General features: G+C 55.2%; 2 protein-coding genes across 6 annotated transcripts in view; both read right to left on the bottom strand.

Moving 5' to 3' along the window:
* Positions 1-9,446, bottom strand: part of USF2 (upstream transcription factor 2, c-fos interacting) — a gene marked incomplete at both ends in the record, with an annotated part of 14,677 nt that extends 5,231 nt beyond the window's left edge. Inside the window, 7 exons of one of the 5 annotated variants that reach the window (XM_084256734.1) lie at positions 7,404-7,462; positions 7,727-7,814; positions 7,944-8,094; positions 8,505-8,705; positions 8,843-8,961; positions 9,071-9,117; positions 9,385-9,446. In XM_084256734.1, coding sequence (XP_084112860.1) covers positions 7,404-7,462; positions 7,727-7,814; positions 7,944-8,094; positions 8,505-8,705; positions 8,843-8,961; positions 9,071-9,117; positions 9,385-9,446 — 727 coding nt within the window. The remainder of the gene's footprint in view (positions 1-7,403; positions 7,463-7,726; positions 7,815-7,943; positions 8,095-8,504; positions 8,706-8,842; positions 8,962-9,070; positions 9,118-9,384) is intronic. The other 4 variants (XM_084256735.1, XM_084256736.1, XM_084256737.1 and 1 more) reach the window with 4 other exon arrangements.
* Positions 9,447-10,599: 1,153 nt separating this feature from the next.
* LSR (lipolysis stimulated lipoprotein receptor) lies at positions 10,600-24,836 on the bottom strand (the record flags this gene model as incomplete). The annotated part of the gene is made up of 10 exons (XM_084257669.1): positions 10,600-10,731; positions 10,828-11,495; positions 11,746-11,877; positions 11,972-12,031; positions 12,151-12,309; positions 14,643-14,789; positions 15,289-15,341; positions 17,211-17,334; positions 23,218-23,562; positions 24,728-24,836. 10 exons carry the CDS (start codon positions 24,834-24,836, stop codon positions 10,696-10,698), a joined length of 1,833 nt encoding a protein of 610 aa, XP_084113795.1. The 3' UTR covers positions 10,600-10,695.
* Between the last annotated feature and the right edge of the window lie 473 nt (positions 24,837-25,309).

Here is a 25,309-nt window from a genome sequence, read left to right as displayed (position 1 = left end):
GCAGGGCCTCCCCAGTGGCCTATGGGTTAAGTCTCAGTGCTATCAAGCTATCGCCAGCCACTGTGGCCTGAGTTTGATCCCCGGCCAGGGAGATACCCACATGGCACAGCAGACCTCTCCTGTCTCGCCCGGTGCTCCCCTCAGCAGTGTACTTCAGCGGATCCACCTGTTCTGCTACCCACTCTGTCTGTGGTGAATCCTCTCACCCATCTTCCACCTTCCACACCTCTGGTTTGTACCCCAGTTCTTCTATGCAAAAACAAACAAAAATACATGACAATGGAAATGAAACTCAAAAACATAAGTTTTCAAAACATAAGTGAAAAGAAAGAGGAAAACCAAGACAAACTATAAAAACATCCCCAAGACCAAATAAAATGGTAATACCTGTATTTAAATAACCACCTTAAATCTAAATGACTTGAATTCACCAATTAAAAGGCAGAGAGTGACTGAAGAGATCATAAAACAAAGTCCAATACTTTTGCTGTTTATAGGAAACTCACAAAACTACTAAAGACAACCTCAGGCTGAAATTAAAAGACCAGAAGACAATTCTAAAGCAAATGGTAATTTCAAAAAGGGCAGAAACAGCTCAACTTTTATCAGATAAAACAGATTCCCGATAAAAAAGTATATATTATATACGTGATATATATTATATCACGATTAAGAACCTGATGCAACAAAGAAGACAAAACATTTATAAATATATATGCAGCACATAATGCAACATCAAGATACATAAGGCAATTACTAAAAGAACTAAAGAGACAGTAATAATGGGGATCTTAACACTCCTCTGATAATTACAGACAGAGCAGTAAGACAAAGAATAAATAAGACAACACTAGTCTTCAATGATGAGGGAGACCAGATGGACTTAATAGACATCTAGAGAATATTCCACCTAAAAACAGTAGAATATGCATTTTTTTCCAAGTACACACGGAACATTCTTAAGAATAAACCATATGTCTGGGCATAAGTCAAATGTCAATAAAGTTATGAAGATGAAAATCATACTGAGTATTTTTATAACATGCTGTTTGATAACCACTGAGTCAAAGAGGAAATTAAAGAAAAAACTAACAAAATACCGGAGACTAATGAAGATAAAGACAAAAGTTATCAGAATCTATGAGACACAAAAACAGTAATAAAAGGGAAGATAGGGGGCCTCCCTGATGGTACAAGAAGTTAAGACACAACCTATGACGTTAACGGCAGCCACTGCAGCACGAGTTCAATCCCTGGCCAGGGAGCAACCCACATGGTGCAGCAGACCTCTCCTGACTCGCCCGCTGCTCCCCTCAGCAGTGTATTTCAGTAGATCTGCCTGTTCTGTTCCCCACTCTGTCTCTTGTGGAGCCTCTCACCGCCCACACCTCTGGCCTGTACCCCATTCTTGTATGCATAAATAAATAAATCTTTTTTAAAAAATTAAAAAAAAAAAGAATAGTTAATTGCAATACAGGCCTACATCAAACAAGAAAAGGTCAGACAAACAATTTAATGTCACACCTAGACAGCTTGAAAAAGAACAGCAAACAAAACTGGAAGGAAATAATAAAAATTAGAAATAAATGAAATAGAAATCAGAAAGACCATACAAGAGATCATGCAAACCAAGAGTTAGTTCTTTGAGAAGATAAACAAAATCAACAATGTCTAAGCTAGGCTTGCAAAGAAAGGGGGCGAGAAAACTATAAACAGAAATAGAACTAAAAAAGGAGATTGCCGACACCGTAAAAATACAGAGGATGAGAGATTACCACCAACAAGTATATGTGAACAAGTTTGATAATCTTGAAGAAATGGATACATTTTTTGAACAATACAGGTGACTAAGATGAGCCAAGAATAAACAGAAAAGTTGAGTAGACCAATCACAATTATGGAAATTAATGCAGCACTCAGAAATCTCTTTAAAGGTAAGTTTATGACCAGATGGCTTTATAACGGAATTCTACCAAACCTTTAAAGAATTTAGGCCCATTTTACTCAAACTCGTCCCAAAAATGGAAGACAAGGGAATACTTCTTAATACACTCTATGACCAACACACCCCAATGCCAGGCAAGCACCTAACACAAAAGAAGAAAACTACAGGCTAATATCTCTGATGACTACAGATATGAAGATGCTCAACAAAAATAGTAGCAAATAAAATTCAATAATACATTATAAAGATCATACACCATGACCAAGGGGGGTTTATCCCAGGGATGTAAGGACGGTTTACATATGCAAATCAGTTGATGTAGTATCACATCAACAAAAGGACAAAAGTCAAAAAGCATAAAAAGATACAGCACCTAATTATGATAAAAAGTCTTAACAAAATGGGAATAGAAAGAAGCTACCTCAGCAAAATAAAGACCACGCATCACAAACCTAAGCTGATATCGTATTTAACAGCGAGAAACTGAAAGCTTTCCCTCTAAGATTGGGAACAAATTGAGGATGCCCACTATCACCACTTCCTTTTTGAAAGGTTTTAACAGTCTGACAACAGGAGCTAAAAGGAATTCAGGCTGGAAAAGAAGAAGTAAAACTACCACTATTTGCAGATGTGTTATATATAGAAAACCCTCGAAACTCCACCAGAAAGCTACTAGAAACAACAAATGGTTCCATAAAGTGGCAGGCTACAAAATTAACACACAAAAATCTGCTGCATGTGTATCCACAAATCATGAGAAGAAAAATGAAGAAAACAATTCCATTGATACTCGCATCAAAAAGAATCAAATAGGGGACTTCCCCTGGTGGCGCAGCGGTTGAGCGCTGGGTTGCGAAGCTGCCAGCAGCCTCTGCAGCTCCGATTTGATCCCCGGCCACGGGGCGAAGGTTCCACATGGCGCACAGACCTCTCCTGCCGCCCGCTGCTCCCCTCAGCAGTGTACTTCATCAGTCTGCCTGCTCTGCTCTCCCCTCTGGCTCCGGTGAATTCTCTCACCCTCCTGTACTCTGACTGTACCCAGTGCTTGTATAAATAAATAAATCTTCAAAAAAAAAAAAAAAAGAATCAAATAGGTAGGAATAAACTTGATCAAGTTGGTTGAGGCTTTCTACAGGGGAAAGTCAAAGGCACCGTGCATTGGAAGACAGAACAACACATAAAAAGAAGGATAATCTATCTTCATGGGCAGCGATAGCTAATAGTCAAAAGACTGTTTTATTTTACCGCAAGAGACATACAGATTTAATGCCTTCCCCGTTAAAATTCCAATTACATTCCTTAAGGAAACAGAATAAGAAATCCTAAAATGTGTATAGAACTGTAAGCAACGCTGGATACATTTCTCAGAAGAAAGAAAACTGGGGGATCATGTTACCTGATCTTAAGTTATATTATGAAGCAACAGTGATTAAAACAAGCTGGTGCTGAAATAAAAACAGACTCACAGATCAATGGAACAGAAGGGATGGCGTAGAAATAAATCCACGCATGTATCAATATCTGTTCTGCGACGAGTTAGGAGCCCTGTACACACACACACACACACACACACACACACAGTGCTGGGGCAAGTGATTGGACAAGAATGAAGTGGGAGCACGCTTTAACTCTGAACACAATAATGAATTCAAAATGGACTAAAGACTTAGCTATAAGACCTGAAACTGTAAGATGCAAAGAAAAAAAGCATCAAAGATATCAAAGATAAAGGCATCTTTGGGGACTGTAGTCCTAAAATGAAGGAAGTAAAACCAAACGCAAACAATTGGGATAATGTCAAATTAAGAGTTTTACAGAGAAAGAAAATACCAGCAGATTTGAAAGCCATCCTACTAAGTAAGAGCAGATACACAGACATCACATAACGGATAATGGGTTAACAGCCAAGGTATACAAAGGACTCATCCAACTGAATGATAAAAAACAAGCCAGTCACTAAAATATAGGCAGCAGGTTTGCATAGACAATTTTCCAGAAAACCAACAGATAAACAGGAAGTGTTGGTCATCATGTCTCACCAGGGAAACGTAAATCCAAACTACAATCAGATATTGTCTCGTACCCGTGAGAACAGCATAAATCAAAAGACCGCCAACAAGAAGTGCTGGTGGTGACGTGGAGAAAGAACCCTGACGTTGTTGGTGGGAATGTAAGTTGGTGCGATCCCTTGGGGAAAGCGGCGTGGCTCTATGTTAAGAAGTGAAAAAGGGAGAGACTTCCTCCCTGAACCTCTGGGGTTCAGGAATCCCCACTTGGGAACTTCCTTGATTTTAATAGAACAATTACAATCGGAACATCTTAGGACAGACCTTGCAGCCATTCCTCTGCCGCTCTCTCTAGACTTAATTTGCAAGTAGTTTTGTCCCCTCAGGATCCTGGTCTCCTGTCATTAGTCACTAACCTTAGTCCCCTTCCACCAGGGGGTGAGTCCAGTGCTTCCCTGGTTACTGAGCTGTATTTCCGGGGCTCATGGAGACAACCGAGAAATTCTTGGTATTTCAAAGGTATGTGCAATTTTGGAAACGGGAATGTGTATCGATAAGCTAGATGCTTACCTAATCACCAGATGTGTTCATATCCTTCACTGAATTTTCTTCATACCCACAGATGTCAATATTTTAGAGCATTAGAAAAGCTAAAAGCTTAACTGAAAAAAAAAAACCCCAAGTTTTCCCAGTTGATAAAACTGTTTCCATCCGCTTTTTTAAACTATTGCTTCAGTGAGTTAAATAAAGCCCTCAACTAGTTAAGGAAAATATTCCAAAAAGGAAGTGAAAAATGTGACAAACCATACAATCCTACTTGGTACCTATGTGTCATCCATGGTATCCGATGCTACATTTCATCTGTCCACACATGGAATCACCAGCACAAAATAATACGCGCTCCGCAATGTTTACTGCGTTATCGTCAACAGTGAGGACATGGGAATGACCCACGCCCACGACAGAGGACTGGATCGGGAAGAGGTGGTCTACCCACGACAGAGTACCACTTGGCCATAAGGAAAGAGGAAATGGTATTCGCAGGGAAGGAGCTAGAGGGGATTATCCAAAGCAAAGCTAGCCCCAAAGAGAGTGACTTCACATTTATGAGTGATAGAAGGAAACAAAGTAGACAAACGGACACAAAGCAAATAATTTGAAACTGGTGGACACAGATAAAGGAACTGAGGTTATGGGGGGAGCCAGGGGTGAGAAGGGAGACAGAGCATTAAGTGCATTTAAGGAACAATGGAGGATATTTGGGGGTTTTGGTTGTTTTTCCCTTCAAAAAAGAAAAGGAGAATAAAAACCACACAAGCATCTTTAATAACAAACAAAAACAGACCAGTGTCCTTGCTCCCTAGGGCCCCTGCAGGCATCCGAGTTTGTGGCCCAGATAGGTTTCTGCGGAAGCAAGAAATGGTGGGAAAGAAGGAAAAAGGAGAAAGCAGCCGATTCGAAGGTGACTTCAGCACAGAGTCTCAGGGCTGCAGATGCGAAGCAGCAGGCTGGGTGCAAAGCGGTTGGCTTTCCTTTCTGGCTTGGGGAACTGACACAAGGAAGGCTTTTGCGGCCCTGGAAAAAGAAATGTTGCCCGGGAGCCTTTGGGGAAGGGGAGAGAGCAGGCTGTTTTGGACAAGGTGAGTCCGAGGAGTCTCAAGGACCTCCAGAAATGGGGGCTTTGAAAGGGCAGCTCACAGAAAGAGCGGAGCCCAGGGGAGAAGCACCTGCGCAGAGACAGCCCTGGGTTGACAAGGCGCAGTTCCCACCTCTCTGGAGTCACAAACTCTCTCCTGGAGAAACCCTGGCGGCCCCCCAATCCGGAGAAATTATAAACATCCACAACTGGGGTTAGGGGTTTGAGGATAGTGACGATCACCCCAGGCCTGATACTTCACTCTCCTGAGGCCGATGGAAGAACAGGCCGGACCTTAAGAAGTAGCAAAAGCCAAAGCAGTCCCTCAACCTTGGCCAACTGAAGAATCACCAGGGGAACGTGCCCAAACTTGCCTCCCCTCTGCCCTGCTCATTCCGAACCTCTAGGGGCCAGTCATGGCGATGGAGAGCTTTCACAGCACGCTTCCTAGAGTGGGCAGCAGAAGCCCTGCTGCAAGGAGCAGGCAGGACAGCAGCAAAGAACATAATCAGAGTCGGTAGAGAAAAGGGAACATTCCAGAAAAGAGGGGACTAGGCAGGGTCAGATGCTTGGAGTGCCAGTGGATTTGGCAATGAGGTCGCCATGGGTGACCTTATAGAGCTGTTTTGGTAGAGAAATGAGCCAGGCTGCCCAGGGTACAGGGAGAAGGGGTCAAATATCCTGCAGGTCAGGTGAGGGGAAGGTTATGAAAAGGTCTGCTTTTTTGTAGGATGGGAAAGACTGGAGTGGACTGATCCAGGGGGAAGCAGGAAGTGCGAACGAGGGGAGGTAGCTGGCTAGTCTCCTACGAGTCATTTATTGCCATCTTAAGGGTGACCCACCACCCAGCTAAGGGCTTCACAAGCCTCAACTTGCTGAACTCTGATCGTGAGCCTCCACGGAGCCAGTGAGCACCACTTTACAGACCAGACAGGGGCAGACACTAAGAATCAGCCTAAGGTCATCCAGTCAATAAGTGCAGACCTTACTGTCAGGGGCCGATTTCAGGCACCTCAAATTCCTCATACCCCAAACCCAGCCCAGACTCACTTCCCCTTCCCCAACACACACAACTGTCATAAAACCAACCCTCCACTGTCATAAAACTCTGGCTCATGAATCCTGATTCTTCAGCCCTAGAATCTTCTCTCCTGCCCCATTTCCTGCCCTGTCCTGTCTCAGGCCCAACATCTGTGAGAACCTCCCACTTTCTTAACCTCTAGTGCCTCCCCCACCATCTAGTCTCTGGACATGAACCCCTCCCCTGGCTTCCCATCAAACCAGAATAAAGATCCCGGGGCAGGAGACCCTGGGGGCCCTCTCACCAGCCTAGGGCCAGCCCTCCCACAGCTACCAACTTCCTCTTTTCCTTTCCTGAATTCTGCTCTTCTTCAAACTCTCAGTCTGCTGCGCCTCAGGCCTGGGTGTTTGCATCTGCTCATTCCTCTGCCAGGGGCTCTTCCCCTGGGGCTCTGATGCTGGAACATCAGAGAGGCCTGTGGCCCGCATGCAGAGCACTGCCACGCCTCTCCAACTCCTTGCCAGCTTTGCTGTCCTTCGAGGGACTTTAGCTACTCGATGTCAGATGGAGCTTTGTGTCAGTCCTGGCTTTCCCATATGATGAGCACTCTGAGCCGACATTTCAACCTGTCCCATCCGTATGCAGTATGTACGTGCTGAAAATGCCCGGATGCCGTGGGCTGCTGAGCCCGCATTCTACAAAACACCTCTCATGCTTATAGCACACCGGGCAGGTGTGATACCACACCCCAGGCCTGGCGGTGCCGGGAGCCCACGAGCCCCACTGTGACCGTACCTTCATTGTGCTGAGCTCTCCTCCTCTCATCCCGTGGCGTCCTGGTTCCATCGATTTTCCTAAATGAATAGGGGACAGATGGTCACGTGTTACTTCAGGTCCCACTTGCAAAAATGTTTATTATGGAGTCAGACTTGGCAATTACTTTTGCAGAGAACGAGGACATGGTGCTTTCTCGACTAATACTAGAACAACAGGAACAGGTCAAATAATACACCGAGTGCCTGGCCACCTAGCTCTCACTGCAGAAAACCTTCCTTCGGCCCCCCCCATCAGGCCCTCCCAGGGGACCCTGCTTCTGGGGCCAGGTCTCCAGCACGTACGGGGAATAGGGGTGTGTCCGGGGTGCGATCGTCCTCTGTGTTCCTGTCTGAAGCACATCCTGGGGTGTCATCATCACATAGAACTGACCTGCAGAGAAAGTAGGGGATTGTGCCAAAACTGGGGGCAGAGCCAGAATTGGTTGGGGGGAGGGGGCTTCCCTCCCTGCTGGGCCTGTTGCCTCCCCTGCCTTCCGCCCTGGCCCCTTCCTCCCTTTACCTCCGGCCTGCAAGCTCTGGTCTGTGGTCTGTACGGACACAGCCGTGGTATCTCCCACACTGGATGCTGGGAAATAGGCAAATCGTGCCTCCCCACTGACAGCCTCAGCTGCCGGGCTGCCGCCATTGCTGAAGGGGTTTTGGATTACAGCCTGGGGAGTAGGAGGACACAGAGTAGGATGGACCCTTGGCCATCTGAGCTCCCCACCCTGTCCCCCTGTTGCTGTGTTTGACATTTATTGTACTCTGGGGGGAACTGGCAACGTCTCTGTGTACCACTGCCCTGCCTCAGACAGCTCTGGAACTTGACAGGTACTCAGGAATCACTTTACCTGTCCATTCATTTTCACCTTTAACAGGCTTTTTCCTGTCACCATCACATCCACTTTACAAAGAAGAAAAATGGTGTTCTAAGAAGGTACCCCAGGTCTCACTATACAAGAGGGATCTGACCCCAGGTGGTCTGAAGGCAGCATCTGTGTCCCACCTGCCCCACTCCCTGGTACTCCCCAAGACAGTCGCTGTCCCCTCTTCTTTCCCCCAGGGGTTGCTGGACACCTACCAGTGGGAAGGGTGCTGCGGGACCTGGGGGCACAGAGGCAGCAGCGGGGCCAGGGCGCTGGGACGCGCCATCCACACCCACTTGGGTCACAGCCTGCTGCCCCCCCGCGAAGGCGGCCGTAGACACGACGCTGACAGCGCCTGTCGTGTCGCCCTGGCCGTCCAGCTGACCATCAGTCACCTGGACTACGCGGTATGTCACCTGCAGGGGGCGGCAGAGCAACGAGACCGGCGCTGGGGCCTTGGCAGGGGCCAGGTCCGAGCCCCTCCCCGGCCGCCCGCTCGCCCCTCCGGCCTCAGCCCTCCGCCAGCCCGCAGGGCCCCGGCCCGCAGCCTCACCTGTCCTCCATTATTCTCTGTGCGGAACTGGTACTGGATGTTGTGGTCGCCGAACGCCGCCTGCTGGACGCTGGCGATGGCCACCGCCGTCTGCTCCTCCGCCCCAGGGCCGTCCCCGCCTGCGGTCGGCGGAGGGGAGGGGGGCGGTGAGCGCGGGGCGGGCCGGGGCGCCCCCAGCCCCTGCCCGGGCGCCGCCGCCCGCCGCCCGGCGGGACGCGCGACACTCACCTTCCTGCAGCTCGACGCCCTCCTCCGCCTCGGGTCCCTTGTCGTGGCTGCGGGGAGCACGGCGAGAAGCGGGGTCAGGGCCGCCCGCGCCCCCGCCCCTTTGTCCAGGTGCAGCGTCCCCACCTGGCCCGCCGGCCGGGTCGGGGGCGCCGCGGGGGCCGGGGCCGGGGGTGCCGGGCGCGGGTTCCCCCCTCCCTCGCGGCCTCCATTTTGAACTGGGCCCCGCGGCCGCTCGGGATCATGGCGGCCCGGCCGCGGGGCCGAGGGGCCGGGGCCGGGGCGCGCGGGGGCGCGGGCCGGCCGGGCGCGCTTACCTGGCGGCGGCAGCAGCGGTGGCCGAGGCAGCGGGATCCAGACCCGGGTCCAGCATGTCCATGGGGGGGGCGGGGGCGGGGGGGGCGCGGGGCCCGGGGGGGAGGGGAGGGGAGGGGAGGGAGGGGAGGGGGCGGGCGGCCGGGGGGGGCCCCCGAGCCCGGCGCTCACGCCGCGCGGCAGGAGGGGACGGAGGAGACACGGGAGCCGCTCGCGCTGATCACGGGGACAAACAGTGGGGTCATGTGAGGCGGAGATGCCGCCGCCGCTCCTGCCGCCGCGGCTCCTGCCGCCGCCGCCGCCCGCCCGCCCGCCCGTCGGCCGCCGGCGGCTCGGGGCCCCGGGGCGCAGCGCGGCCGCCCCCGCCCGCCGCGCCGGGCCCGCGGGCTCCTTCCCTGGGCCGCCGCGGCCGCCGCGCCGCGCCTCGGACGCGGGCCGCCCTGGAGGGCCGCCGCCGCCGCCCCGGCTCGCTGGCCCGCGCGCCCGCCGCCCGGCCTGGCCCCGTCCGGCGCGGATCGCTGCAGCGGCGCCGCGGCTCGCTATTTTTTCCCCCTTTTTTTTCCTCCTTTACTTGAGCTGCGCGCGCGCGGCGGCGGCGGCGCGAGCCCGGGCCGACGCGCGGGGGGGAGGGCGGCCCCCGGGGAGCGCGCGCGCTGGCCGTCTCCGATGGCGGCGGGCGGGCGGGCGCGCGGGCCCGGGGCGCGAGGTCGCCGCCGCGGCCGCCCGGGCGCCCCGGCCCCCGCCGGCGGCCCGCGCGGGTGGAACGCGGGCCCGGATGGAACGCCGGCGGCCCGGAGGAGGGGCTCTGCGCGCCAGGGCCCCGGCGGGCTTCGGGGTTTGGCGACGGCAAAGTAGGTCGTGGGGGAGGGGCGGCGGGCGGCGGGCGGGGAGCGCGCCTGCGCGCCCCCGGCGGGCGGGCTCCCGCGCGCGGAGGCGGAGGCCCGGGGCGCATGCGCACGGCGGGGCGGGGCCGGGGCGCGCACGCAGGGCCGGGCGGGGCCGGCGTGGGGCACGTCCTCGGGCCGCGGGGGAGCGGGCGGCGGGTCCTTCCCCCCCGGCCCGGGACGCGCGTCCCGTCCCGGGAGAGAAGTGGGCGCGCCGCGCCGTCCCTGCAAAGACACCCCGCTCCCCCCCCCCAAGTCTCCCCCCCACGACCCAGCCGTCCGGGCTCCGGAGCGAGTGCGGCAAAACAAACGCTTCTGGCAGACTCAGGCCTCGTGATTATCAATTTTATTAGACGTAGGGGGGGAGGTGCTCAGCGTCCCTTCAAATTAAAAAAAGAAAAGTACAAAAGCTACATACAAAACGTGACATCAGACGACTAGACTTTCTCGACTCAGGGCCAAGTTCTGCAAGGGAGAAAGACAGGCGGGGTCAGCGGGGGGGGCGTGGGGGGGCGGGAAGGGGCGCATGGGGGGCTGTCCCCGGGGGCGCCGTCCACTCACCTTCTTGAGCCTGCGCTCCCGGGAGGCCTGGGAGTCGGTCTCGGAGTAGGGAGGCGGCGCGGGCGGGTAATAGGCCTCCTCCTCCTCCTCCTCCGGGTCCTCCTCCTCCCGGTGTGGTCTCCTCCTCTCGGGCGGCCCCTTTTTCCTCAGGGCCTCGTCCACGAGCCGCCCGTCATACTGGGGTTCCCTGTCATACTGGGGTTCCCTGGGCCTGTAGCCGTCGTCGCGGGGGTCGCGGGCGCGGGGGTGGTGGGCCCTCGGGTCGGCGTGGGGGCGGTCCCGGGGCCTGAAGTCGTCGTAGCGGGCGTAGTGGGCCTCCCTGCCGCGCGCGTCCCTGGCCTCGTCTTGGTCGTAGAGGTCGTCCCGGCTGCGGCTTCGGGGAGGCGCGTAGGCCCGTCCTCGCCTCCCGCTGCTCGGCGGAGACCTCCCTGATGCCGACGAGCCCGGCCCCGAGGAGAAGTCATCCAGGGCATCCACGGAGCGCGCCCGGGGCCGCCCCGCTGCCCTGCCGCTCCCCGGCCGCTCCCTGAGGGGCTCCTGGTCCCACCTCCCGGGACTCCGGGGAGAGTGGCGACCCCAATCCTCATCCCGGATTGGGGGGAGGGCAGGGCCCCTGGAAGGCCCGGATCTCCAGTCGTCCTCATGGAGGGAGGTGACTTCACTCATGGCTGTAGAGAAGGGGGGGAGGGTCATTGCTGGGGGTCAGGACTTAATGCCAGGGGCCCCGGGGTTCAGCAGAGTCACCCCTTTCTGTGGACTTGCTAGGGAACCCCAGGCTTCTGACTGTGAAGTGATGACATGCAGGGCCGCCACATCTCTCACTGTGGCCTTGGCTGGGGTAGCAAGCATCCCTGGGGTGGCTCTCAGGACACCTGCTTCCTTCTCCCCGCCTCCCCCAGGCCTTAGCCTGCTGCTCACCCCGCTCTACGCGTCCATTGGGGGGGCCGTGCCGAGACGGGTCAAAGTTGGCCAGCTCCTTCTCCATGTAGTACAGGACCCGCATGGAGTCGTCCTGCTGGCTGGCCTGGATCCTGTAGCCGCTGCGGACTTCTAGGGACAGGAGATGGAGGTCATCCGTTTGGGAGGACAGGCTGGCCCAGCCTCCCCTAGAGGCATGCACAGCCCCTAACATCTCACTTCTCACCAGAGTTCACGCTGCTGTCCGTGTCACGAATCAGAGGCACCTGGGAGCTGTGGCCGCCCACTGGGGGAGATGGATGGGCTGTGAGTGGCTGCCCACCTGCAGCAAAGCCCCACATTCCCAGCCCCAGGCCCCCCTGATGTCCAGCCTACCCTAGTTCCAGCTGCTCCCCCAGGCCTCACCTGAGCTATTTCTGTCGAAGTCTCCAGGGTACCTGCTTTTGAATGGGTCCATGGGAATCAGGGATGGTGGGGGTGGGGTCTTGGAAGGAGACACGAAGCCATAAACGTTGGGATTGTAGATGCTTCCACCTTCTGTGACTGCTTTGCCGGCCATATACACTGGGGGGCACACACACACACACACACAGAGCATGAGGAGGCGCCCCAGAGTCCGCTGCCTGGCACCCCCCCCATAGACGATCTTGAGGGATATGTCCTGGGGCATCCCAACCCCAGCCGTCGCACTCCCTGGACACTCTGTTAGTTTCTGTAGGGCCCCTGAGGCCAGGGGACATGAGCTTCATGGAGTCCATACCTGTGCAGTTCCTCACAGAGGCTTTAAGACGGGGATACCCACCGGCAGCCCATGGCCCTGATGTGGCAGGCCAATAGGTCCACTAAGACTGAATGATGGTTTCCCAACATTGGATAAGGGTTTACACAGACTCGCACTCTCTCTGGCCATTCTGCGCCTGCACTCTTACAGAGCAACGGGGGGGAGGTGGGCCGTTAGATTAAGGCCCTGTGCCGAACCCTGGCTGAAATCTGTTGCCTTTAGCAGTTGAGCCCCTGCTGCAGAAGCAATCACAGGGGAGGAGGGAGCCCATGCCCCACTCCCCTCTCATGCCTGCTGGGTCCTTCCCATGGAGTTTTCCAGACCTGGACGCCCTGGGAATCAGTCTGAGGCAGGAGCCCAATAGCCAAGTCTCCTCTAGTGTTTCCAACTTGGGCGCCCCTCCCGTCCTGCCCCAGGCCCTGGGACTTGGCTTCAAGGGCAGCTGCCACAGCCCAGCCTCTGGCCTGGGGACGAGGGCAGCAGGAGGATTTACCCTTGAGCTGTCAAGTCCAGGACCAGGGTAAGTTGCGTCTTCACTGGGATTGGCTGGCCCAGGGAAACAGCAGGGTTCAGAGAGCTCCCTTCTGCTGCTTCAGCATAATGAACAGAAGGCTCGGTGCTTAGCACTCTGGGAGAAACCCCTCTAGCTCAGGGGATCAGGTGTTTCGTGACTCCCCTGGGAGCTGCTGCACCAGGACACCCAGCAGGGAGTTTTGGGGCCTCTGTTTGTGGAAAACAGGGTCTCGGGATGGAGGCAATGTGGCCTTGGGAGGGGCACTGCACGCCTGGCTCCAGCTTCATTTAGTGGGGTAACTGCAACTTGCTTGCAGCCCTGGGGCTTCCCTCCCCACCTGTGAAAGGCACGAACTCCAGTGTCTGAGCAGATGCCACCAACTAAAAATGGCGAGTGGGACAGGCAGTAGCGGAAGTCTCCAGAGAGCAGTAGAAGTTCTGCAGTGGAGCAATACTTTGAGAAACCCACTGACTGACTTCAGTGACCATAAAATTAGTCAGCACGGGTGACCTCGTACTGGGCACGCACACGCCCATCTTCCCCTAATGCTCATGACGCCCCAGGAGGGCAGGGCCTTGCAGAGAAGGAAGAGTCTAGAAGAGGGAGCCGAGGCTATCTGAGGTCACATGGCGCGGGTGGCGGTCACCACCGACGCCAACAGCAGACTCTAGCAGCGAGCAGGCAGCGAGCTTGTCCCATGGGCTGAGCCCTGCATGGAGCTGCTGTACACCCCTGTTCACAGGACCCCCAAACTGTCTACAGTCTGCCTCTCTACAGTCTCTCTACAGTCTGCCTCAGTCTGTTTTAGAGAAGAGGAAACTGAGGCTGAGGGGACTCTCTCTGGCCTTTCAAGCAGATAAAGGGTCAGGCCAGCTTCGAACTTCTGCCAGCCCAAGAAATGAGTGTCAGAGAAGGGGCAGAACCAGCTGCTCAAATCCCCAACCCCGTGATTTCACTGTTTGGCAGCATGGACCCTGCAGAGGTGCCAGGAAAGCAAACATATGCAGGAGACCAGGGGATCCCCCCCCCCCCCGCATTATTTTCCCCCTGAGGACAGAAAGGGGACAGCGGGAGGAGGAAGACCTCCTTTCACTTTCTCTTTCCCTGCTCGTTTTGTTCCTTGGGTGCTGGCCCCTTTCCATTCCCGACCGTCCTGACGTTACCGCCCTGACGTACCCTACGCGTAGCTGGGTCAGACCTATGGCGTGTGTGTGGGGTGTGGGCTTCGAACCTGTGCTTAAATGATAGGTTTCTTACCTTTTTCACTGAATATTTTGTCGTTTTATTTAAAGGAAGCTGGACTTTCCAGGGAGTAGTGTTCTGTCCCATTTGATGTTTTTTTTTTTTAACCAACTGTGTAGATTATATTTTCAAAAGAAAAAACTCCAAATAAATGCAAGTTGAAAATCAACGGAGGCTGAAGGATGTAAGTGATCACCTGAACGAGCAAGTCTTCCCTGGCTCACTTCCTCCCAAATGGCTCACCTCACAGCCTCTGACCAGCCAGCGGCCCCATCCTGGGGGGCAGCTACACGGCTGCCCCCCACCACCACCCCGGGGCCAGGCGTGGCTAAATGGGGACAGTCAGAAAGGGGCACTTACGGGCCTCTGGGCAGCAGCACTTGTCAGGACAGCAGGGACATCTGACATAGCAGCAGCAGGTGTGGGGGCAGCACTGGCACCAACAGATGCCCAGGAGGAGGAAGACAAGGAGGACACCCAGGCTGACCATGACCACGAACAGCCAGTCTGCAGAGAGAGGAGAAGAGGCTATGAGCAGAAGGCCTGGGAGAGAGCGGGGACACTGGCGGGGGATTTGGGGTAGGGGTGGGGTTGCAAAGCTGTTTACAAACTCAGGGGGAAGCTGTAGCCCTTGCTGGATTCTCATGCCAGAGGCTGGGCGCAGCACAGCAGAGGGACACCTGCCTCTGTGTAGCCCAGGCCATCCCAAAGTTAGGGAACTCATTGGACAAGGTAAGAAATGAGGGGTGACCTGATCAGAGCAAGACAGGCTAAGCCTCAGAAGGGACAGAACCAGCTGCCCAGATCCCCACCCCCAGAAAAGCACTGCAGGCACCAGTCACAGGGGCCCCCTGCCTACACCCCAGGCCCACCCAACCGCCTAGGTCACTACACGCCACAGAGTAGGCATCAGCCGGGGTTAGTGGGGGCCACAGCACGCGGTCTTTAGGGCAGGAGGGAATACTTAGAAGCAGTAAGTGATGTATGGGGGACTCCACCCCCGTACCTTCCAAAGGCCCCGCCTGAAAACCAGGTAAGAGCTCAGCCACCCCCGAGGTCCTGCCTGGAGGGACAAAAGAGAGACAGATTATGCTGGCCAGGGCCAGCCCCGGTGCCCCCTGCTCTGAAGGCCAGGGCCAGGCTGCTCAGGGTGAAGGTGTGTCGGAAGCAGGAAGGGCTGATGTCAGGAGGTACTAGCCTGTGGTTCTTGCGCTCCACCTCCTTCCCCAGGGGGGTGCTGCTTTCCAGAAGGTTCCATCCCATAATTCACTCACTCTCTCACACCACAGGCACTCTGCTGTTCTAAAGGATCCCATGAGATTCTGGATTTTGACCTCAGCTTGGGCATTCCATCTCCTCCAGACAGATCCTGAAGGCTCCTGGCCCAGGTGATGGGGACAGACAGCTCTCTTAGGCTCATGTAATTTTTTTTTAAAACCTAAAGAAAGGGCCTCCCTGGTAGCACAGGGCTTAAAAAGTGCTATCAAGCTACTGCCAGCCCCTACAGCACCAGTTCGATCCCCGGCATCAGCCGACCAGGGAGCAACCCACATGGTGCAGCAGACCTCTCCTGTCTCGCCCACTGCTCCCCTCAGCAGTGGATTTCAGTCAGTCTGCCTGTTCTGTTCCCCACTCTGTCTCTGGTGAATCCTCTCCCCCCCACCCCCACCTCTAGCTTACACCCCAGTTCTTGTATGCATAAATAAATTTTTTTTAAATAAACCCAAAGAAAAAATATACTACTAAATGTCTAATGGTGAACTGTCTTCATACTAATGCAATCCTAAAATATGTTCTTCTTTTTAATATGAAGAGGCCCACGAAGGCAAAAGTGTTTCTACCTCCTAGAAGTCAGTGTGGTGCTAGCTCTGTGACCCCAAGGTTTCCTGGGGGTGGCTTCTTATAAGTCCAGCTTGTGACTTCCCTCAGGGGCTCTGAGCCCTTCACCCATCCCCAAAGTGGGGTTTGCATCTAAGCCACAGGTGCTCTAAGTGGGATCCTGTCCACGAGGCCCACCCTACTTTCATGAAAACATGAAGCCACTGTTTGCCTTTTTCACTCTCCTTTCTCACTGGGTATGAATGGAGCTTCCTGAGGCCCTGGGGAGTGTGAGGACATCCTGCATGTGTGCTGGTGAACTCGTGCCTGAACGGCTTCCAGGGTCAATTTCTAATACGTTCAGCAACTCTGAACAGAACCCACAAAAACCCTGAGATCCTCTGTAATTGTTAAGCAGATAAGCATGTCCTGAGCCTGCCGATGCAGACCACATGGCCGCAGAGGTGCTGCGCCCGTGTGCACGAGCCCGGACTGCACCCGGGGTCTGAGCACCCCTGCTGCTGGCCTGTCACAGATCTTCCCTCACACATGTGTTTCCTTGCATCATGCATGTGATGATAGCAATGGATGTACGGCACGCGCAGCGCGGAACCATGTGTGCTGGTGAGCAGAGCATCTGGCTAATGGCCAAGGGCAGCTTCCCACCCATTCCACCGGGGCCTGCTGGACACCCCACCTGGCCCCAGGGCTTGTTCAAGGAAGCGCCCATGCAGCACCATCTTTACAGCGCGGAGGAGTCCCTGTGCCTTGGCAAGGGACTCTGGGTGAGATGTAGCAGAAGGGGGTTCAGTCTCCTCTTGATCATGCACACAAACACCCTCCTCACTCACTGCCCATCAGCCCTGGCCATTCTGTGTTTGAAAACAACCAGGCAGGGAAGAAGAGAGGCTCCAGCTCACCCCACTCTTAGCTTGACTCTGGCTTATTTGAAATGTTTCCGGAGAGGGGTTCCCGCCTGGGGCGTGGGGCACAGATAAACCCAAGTGACTGGCGGTGCCGTGAGGCGAAAGCAAAGCAGGCGACAGACCAGAGAGCAAGCTGGAGGCCGAGGGCAGGGGCTAGGAGGTCCCAAGTGCTCAGCCCAGCCACTCACCCAGGACGATGAGCTCCGCGTAGGCCTCATTGTTCCCCTGCAGGTCCTGGGCTGAGACCACGGAGCAGTAGTACACACCACTGTCCCCCCAAGCTGTCTGGTCAAAGGTCAGGTCAGCATCTGTGTCGGAAAGAGAAGTGTGAGCGCATCTGGGGGAGGGGGCATCTGGGGGAGAAGGTGTGACCCCAGCAGGCAGGGCTGCTCCCACAGAGGGGTGCAGGCTGCAGAGGATCAAACGGAAATTAGATCATTTGTACCATGTGGGCTTTTAGGCTTGGTTCTAAACTCCAACCGGGGATTTCAAGAGGTCTGTGAGGTGGGTGCTGTTCTCTTTCCTGTTTGGAAATGGGATTACTTAAAGCCCAAAGGAATCTGCAGGCTGGGATGGCCTGACCCCTCAGCCAGTGCTTCAGACTCACAACCATCCTCTTCCATCTGGCCAAGCAAAAAGATAACACTCCCCCACTTCACCCCCCCCCAATAGGCAGCACCAAGGAGCCGCCTCAGACGGGGGCACAGGGCCAGGTTCAGAGATAAATAGGTCAGATTCCAGGAATCAGGAGCCACCCAGGCATGAGAAAGAGTAGGTGTGAGAGAAAGAGTTAGCCCATCCACCAGCCGCAGCCCCCACATTCCAGGTCAGGCCCAGGGCTTGGGGACGCTCCCTTCTGAAGCAGCCTCGGGCGAGGAGCCTGTTAATTATGCCAGTAATGAAAGTCTTTCAGCACATCCGGTCTCCTCTCTACTCCTGGGGCCCTCATTAGTTAAATCCCTTAATCAACTCGGACAGGGTGGGACCCACTGGTAACCCTGCCAGAGGCCCAGCGGGACAGGAGAGAGGAACAGGTCAGAGATGAGGGGGTACAGCACCCCACTGACCTGCCGACCACCTCGCCCAGGTACCCACACCCCTTCTGTGTGACAGCTCAGGGCGGGAACTGACTGTGTGCCCAGTCTGCAGCACCTGGCAACACTGGCATCTTCAGTCTAGACCCCTGGCACACTGAAGGAATCAAAGAACCTTCTTTGGAGGGAAGAACTCACTCCATTCCAAACGCCTGACGAGGCCCACAAGGCATTTGGCATTGGGTGCAGGTTTCATCCCACCCTTTGCCTTCCCCAGCCAGACATGCCCGCCAGGTTCCCACCCGCCTTGGCTCGCACTCTGCCTGGCACAGTACTCTTGGCCCCTTGCGGTGCTGGTTCACCTGCTCAGGTGCTAATGTCTACCAGCCAGCTAGAGGCTGATGGCCAACCCCCATGGGCTCTGTGCAAGCAGAACCCAGCCTGTCTTGGCCAGAACCCGCTGAGTCCCCAGGCCTGACCCAGGGCTTCGCCAGGACCTGGAAACATACCATTTCCCTGCTCAGGCTGACCTCCCTTGGCTTCCGCTGTCTGTTCCAGCCTCCTGGGGATGTGGGGACATTCAAGCAGGCACTTAAGTGAGCCCTTCCATATTCAACAAGCAATTATTGGAGGCAGCTTGCCATCCCGGTAGGAGCTGGGGCAGCTGGAGAGCAAGAGTTCTCAGTGTGATCTGTAACCTTGGACTACCTGGAGATCTTTCTAGGAGATCCCTGATGTCAAAGCTGTTTTCATAATACTACTAAAATGCTACTTGCCTTTTTCCCTTAACCGTTCATGAGTGCCCTGTGGCGGCCCCCAAGCTGCGTGACATGGTGCTATCACTGAACAAAAGTAGCTTTGAAAACCCAGCTGCTTTGTTCAGCCAGACTTCAGGGAGGCTTGCAAAAATACAAAGCGGGGGCCTCCCTGTTGGCACAAGAGGTTAAGACACAACCTATGAAGCTATCAGCAGCCACTGCAACACAAGTTCAATCCCCACCCAGGGAGCTACCCACATGGTGCAGCAGACCTCTTCTGACTCGCCCGCTGCTCCCCTCAGCAGTGTGTTACAGTCAATCTGCCTGTTCTGTTCCCCACTCTGTCTCTGGTGAATCCTCTCGCCTCCCCCAGCACCTCTGGCCTGTACTACAGTTCTTGTATGCATAAATAAATAAATCTTTTAATTAAAAAAATATAAAAAGTGATGCCATGCTTTACATTCAAGTGTTCTATCTCGAACACCATGGTTACTTTTTGGTAAAAATTAGGTTACTTATGGTAACTTAAGATGATGTCTGTTGTTTTCGTCCTATTTTTGGAACTTCTCCCATCTTGCTAGCTATTAAAAACAAAAGTCCTTTGAGGACCTTCGTAATCAAGGGCATGAAAGGAGTATAATGTGCCCTGAACACATCTGAGGACCACCACTTTGAGAGCAGATACAAATCCCTGGCCTCACAGGGCTGAGTCCAACTGCGAAAGAGACAAATACAAAATTCAAATATATGGCGTGTCAGATGGTGATAAGGCGTCCTTGTGGAGGTGGGGTTGTCCAAGTTTAAGTGGCCAGGGAAGGACTCTGGGGAAGGTGACCTTCGGAGCAAGAGCGGCGGACACGGTTGTGCACTTAGCCCCCAATGGTCAAGCCCTTCCTCCGTGCTGGGTCCCTTTGCATATATCTGTTCACTGAATCCTCATCAAAATATACACAGCCTTCTCCTACACCCTCTAGATTCTCCTTAAGACTCTCTCAGGCCCTCATTTTTCTGTCTGTAACTTTAGAGCCTTCTCAAGTCTCTCCAGAGCTCACAGCAGGTTCCAGGCCATCACTGAGGAACGGACGGAACCGCCTACCACGGTCCAGGTTCACAGCCAAGAGCTGAAATCTGGGCTCCCGTGGCTGGATGGGGCCTCTGTGCGTTTTGTTTGGCCTGCATGTTGTTTTCTAAGCCCATGAAAAATAGGACTTTCCGGCTTCTTTGATCACTTCTGAGGCCCAGGCCCACCCCCTTCCTGCGGGGCGCGCCCTGTTCCCGCTCTGCCACTGGTCCCACTTTGGTGCCCTGCGCTGCTTCACTTGTTCCAGGTGCTGGGGTTCCAGTGGGGGATAGACTGCACCTCCTCCACATCATGGGGCCTCTGCTTCCTTATCTGCACACAGCAGGGGTGGGCCTCATGCTTTCAGGGGTCCCAGGGGCACTCTGCTCCTGTGGGGGGCACGTGGGCACCCAGTGGCCTGAGGGGGCAGAAACACCACTCCTGCCCAGGTGGCCCCCACAACTGGGGAGAGTGGGAGGGGGGCGCAGCACCCCCCACTAAGGGTCACTGTGCTGAACAACTGGCTTGCCCGGGACTGCTCTCACTTTTCAAACCCGGGCAGTTGGTGAGGATAAGGACCCCTGTGGGAGGTCCCACCTTTCTCCATCCTCAAAGCTGAAACAGAGGAAACTCCCATGGCGACTGGGCTTCCTGAGAGGACATGCACACAATGGAGGTTTACAAACCATGGCCTCTGTCAAATAGGGGCCCAGCTTGAAAGACTCAGGCCCTTGAGGCCTCTGGAGCCTGAAGCATCTGCCACATGAGAGCTGAGGGCCATGCTGGAGTTCTGGACTCAGCAGAGCAGACACAATTCCAGTCCCTGGGCCATCCCAAAAGGGCCACTGGGTGGGCATGCCACGTCCAGGCTGGAGGGGTTCCCTGGGGAGCAGGCCTGTACAGGCTGAGCCCCCAAGAAGTCCTCCGACTTCCAGAACAGCAGAATGCTTCAGGCCAAGCTGCCCGTGGAAATTTAGGGCAAGTAGATCTGGTCCCTCCCGGAACAGGACTGACAGGCTGGGTCCCTGGAAGGCTGCCTTCTGTCTGAGGTGCAGACAGAGAGGGGGCATGGAGATGCCCCATCGTCTGATGTCTTGGGGGTCTACAGAGGGAACTTCCCTTCCCCCCCCCTGCCCCCACACACAACATTAAAGCTCTAAGCCCTGTTCAAGACAGTGAAAGGATAAATCCATTCAGTGGGTGACCCTTCACCCTCACCCACTGTCATCCATCATCTTCCTCTCTGACTTTAGGTTCTAGGAGCCCCAATCCTGGTTTCTCCCCAAATCACACTCATAGAGGTCTTAAGGTGTGAGCACTCCAACTGGGCCTGTCTTCTTTGCAGCACTGACTCATTCTCTGAAATTCCCTCGCTCTTTATCTTATAGTTATCCGCTTGTTTATTGCCTATCTCTCCCCACTAGAATGTCATCTCCTTGAGGCCAGGGACCTCAGTTGTCCTGGTCACCACTGTCACCCTGCACCCACTGGCACTCAGTAGCTGCTGAGTAAATACCGGGTAGAGGGGCCTCCCTGGTGGCACAAGGGTAAAGTCTCAGCACTATGAAGCCGTCTGCAGCCACTGCAGTGAGTTCAATCCCCAGCCAGAGAGCTGACCCACATGGCACAGCAGACCTCTCCTGACTCACCGGCTGCTCCCCACAGCAGTGTATTTCAGTCATTCTGCTTGTTCTGCTCCCCACTCTGTCTCTGGTGATTCCTCTCACCCCCTACACCTTTGGCCTACACCCCAGCTCTTGTATGCATAAATAATAAAATATATCTTAAAAATAACTAAATAGGGCCTCCCCAGTGGTGCAGCGGTTGAGCGCTGGGCTGCCCGCAGCCTCTGCTGCGCCAGTTCGATCCCCAGCCGCCAGCGAAGGTCCCACATGGCACGGCAGACCTCTCCTGCCACACCCGCTGCCCCCCTCAGCAGTGTACTTTGTCAGTCTGCCTGTTCTGCTCCCAGCTCTGACTCTGGCGAATTCTCTTACCCTCCCGTGCTTCTGACTGTACCCAGTGCTTGTATAAATAAATCAATCAATCTTTAAAAATAAATAAATAAATACTGGGTACTGGGTAGAATGAATGAATGCCTTCCTTACCACCCCTTACCTATTCCCAACAGGCACTTCCCATGGGCAGGCAGTATTAGGTAGGACGAGGGCTCTGTCTGTATCTTTAAATTAGACTCTGCCCAGGCTGCTCCCAAACCAGAGCTCACAGCAGGTTCTAGGATCCTGGGCTCAAATCCCAGCCCCTGCTCTTTCCTAGCTATGCATCTCTGTGCTCCTCCACCTCTCTGTGCCTTGCTGTTAGGAGAGTAAAATGCAGTTGTGAGGATCCAATGGGAGACCATGCGAAAGCACCTGGCAAGTCATGGGCTTTCCCCGTTAAATCTCCCACTGTCACCTCCTCCTGAGTGTTTTGCTTACTACGCAGCACAAGCAAAGGGGTCTAGCCCGGCACTGAGAGGCTAGATCCAAAGTGGCTGATTCAGAGACCCAGTTCTATTACCAGCTGTGTGACCCTGTGCAAGTCACTTGACCTTTCTGGGCCTGAATCAAGTGCCTACTTGAATACAGCCTCTGTAAAATAACAATAATGGAATCTACTCACATAATTACTATGTGGCCTGCATGAGTTAATACATGTAAACTTGGATTAAAGCCTGGCACACAGGAGGCCTTTGATAAGTTGTTACTTCTATAAATGTTACTAATTATTGCTATCATTATTAGTATCATTATAGAACCCCTGCCTCTCTCTCCATTGTCTTCAAAAGCTCACAGGGTGTCTCCCTCACTGGAATATGAGTTCCATGAAGGAAGGAAGCTGACGCTCTTCATTTGCTGTGTATTTCTAGGGCTTCAGACAGGGGCTGGAGTGTTAGCTGCACCATGAATCTTTGTTAACTAAAGGAATGGTAGGGCCTCCCGGTGGCGCAGGGGATTAAGATGCAACCTACGAAGCTGTCCATAGCCATTGCAGCACGAGTTCAATCCCCGACCAGGGAGCTACCCACATGGAGCAGCAGACCTCTCCTGTCTCGCCCGCTGCTCCCCTCAGCAGTGTATTTCAGTCAGTCTGCCTGTTCTGCTCCCCACTGTGTCTCTGGTGAATCCTCTCACCCTCCCGCACATCTGGCCTGCACCCCAGTTCTTGTATAAATAAGTCTTTTAAAAAAAAAAAAGGAATGATAGAAAGAAGGATGGAGCCCTCCTTTCAGATTCTTGCAGACAAACTTCCAGGCAGGGGGTCTCCAGGGCAGCCCACGGAAGCCAGCACCACCACCCAGGCCAGTCCACCCCTGGAGCCCTGCACCACCCAACATACTTCCTGTGATGGTGATCCTCCGGCCCTGATAGTAGTCTCCCAGGGTCACAGCATTGCCCTGCTTGGTGGCCACCACCCTGACGGTGCGTGAGCCGTCCTGGCACTCCACGTAGGGGTTGTAGCCCGGGTTACCAGCCGCCAGCTGGGCATTGAGCTGGTTCTCCGCGCTGGCTGGGGAGAAGGCATCAGCGATGCGGTCCCGGCAGAAAGACTTGTACTTCCAGATCACGATGGGCGGCGTGGGGGTCGTGGTCAGCTGGTAGGTGCAGGGCAGGGTGACAGGCTGGAATAGGATCACCACGTGGTAGGGGTCTGACACGGTCACCTGGACGGCGCTGGCAGGGGCTGTGGGCAAAAGCACAGTCGCAGGGACCACGTAAGCTCAGGGAAGGGCTTGGACAGAAAGGAGCAACATCACCTGTCACTGGCAGGGCACAAGTGTCTGGGTTTACAGAGCTCCTGGCACACATTGTTCCTTAATCCCCAGGATGGGCGAGGTAGCCCGGATAATCTGCTATTTTATAGACCCATGGGGCTGAAGTGGCAGGTGCAAGGTCACACTGCAGGCTCCTCTGGAACACCCTGCGGGTCCCTCTTCCCAAAGGGTGGCCTCTGAAGCTGACTGCCCTCCTTTCCCTGTGCCATTCTCTCAGGGATAGGGATTCTCTCCGCGGCCTGCACATGGCCACCACAATGCCCCCATACTCCAAGCTGCAAGAACCACCACCAAGAGTTCCAAGTGAACTTGGGGTGAATATCTTGGCGTTTAACTGAACTGACTTAGCACGGAGTAACTAACCCCCACAATATCTCCATTAGCCCCCCCACCTCATCCTACCCAGCAGAGTCATCTCCAACAAACACACCAAAAATGCCGGCGGCGGAAATTTAAAGTCCACCCCACCCCCAACCAAACAGACGTTCGATCCGGGCGCAAGTTGGCCATTACAAGACGGTTGCAAGTTCCTAAGTCCATCCCACCAGACCCTCAGCACAGATACTTCCGAGCCCACCAGAAGAGGCCGAGGTTGGTTCTGGGGTGCGGGTGGGAAGCCCCCAATCCCGCACCCACCCAGGCCCGCGCGCCGTTCCTGGAGCTCTTCCTGCAGGAAGCGTCCGATCCATCTCCCCGGCGCCTTCTCCCGTTACCCCGAGACTTAGAGATCTCGGGGGCACCCCCTACCCCCATCCCAGCCTTCCCCGAGGATCGGTCGTCCCTCACCCCTGCGGCACAAAGAGTCTCGCTCTCCAGAGGCTCCAGGATTCGCGGTCCCGGGAGTTTCACTTCCTGCCGTCTCCAGGGCGGGCGGGGGCGCGCTCCCAGACGCGGGTGGGGAATATCCCCAACTCTGGCACCGGGGGGTCTCCCGAGACCCTGGGATCTCGAGACTGTTGTCTCCGAGCTCCGCGACCCCCAGCTCTCCCGCCAATCCGGCGGCGTCGAGCTCCCTCCATCCCCTTCTTTAGTGCCCTCCCGCCGCTCCCGTGCGCCCGGCCCCGCGAGCCGTACCTGTGCACAAGGTGCCGAGAAACAGCCACAGCACGACGACCGCGCCCCGAGCAGGGGTGGCCGGGCAGGCGCCTGGCCCCCGATGGAGCCCGCGGGCCACCGGCGCCATCGAGGCCGACTGGGCGCCCTCGGCTCGCGCGTCCCCTCCCAGGTGCCGGGAGAGCAGGGGGCGCGGCGCGCACCAAGCCCGGGAGGGGTGCATGCTCCTCCCCTTCCCGCTCCCTTTCCTTGACCCTATTCCCAGCCCACCCTGCCCTGCTTTAGGGTTTCAATGAGGAGAAATAACGCTGATGAAGTGCACGCGTCCAGCTTGGGCGAAGAAACTTGCTGGGCCCACTGCGGCTCCGCCAGGCACCCCTACCCCCGCGCGCTCTGGGGAATGGATCTGCCCAGGTGCACTGGGTGAGAACCCCGGGCCGGGCCCGGGGTGGGCGGCGGGGCCGGGCTCCTCCTGCGCCCTCCCCGGAAGTGGGCAGACCCAGGTGCGCCCCGGCCCCGAGGGTTGGAACCAAGTGACCGCCGCGGGGAGGGCGCTGCAGACCCGGGATCCCGTCCCGCCCGCTCCTGCTCGGCCCTCGCCGG

This window comes from Talpa europaea (genome assembly GCF_964194135.1).
Source record: "Talpa europaea genome assembly, chromosome: 16".
In the NCBI taxonomy this organism is placed as follows: domain Eukaryota; kingdom Metazoa; phylum Chordata; class Mammalia; order Eulipotyphla; family Talpidae; genus Talpa; species Talpa europaea.
Note: the sequence above shows the minus strand (reverse complement) of the source record. Positions and strands in the feature narration are given on the sequence as shown.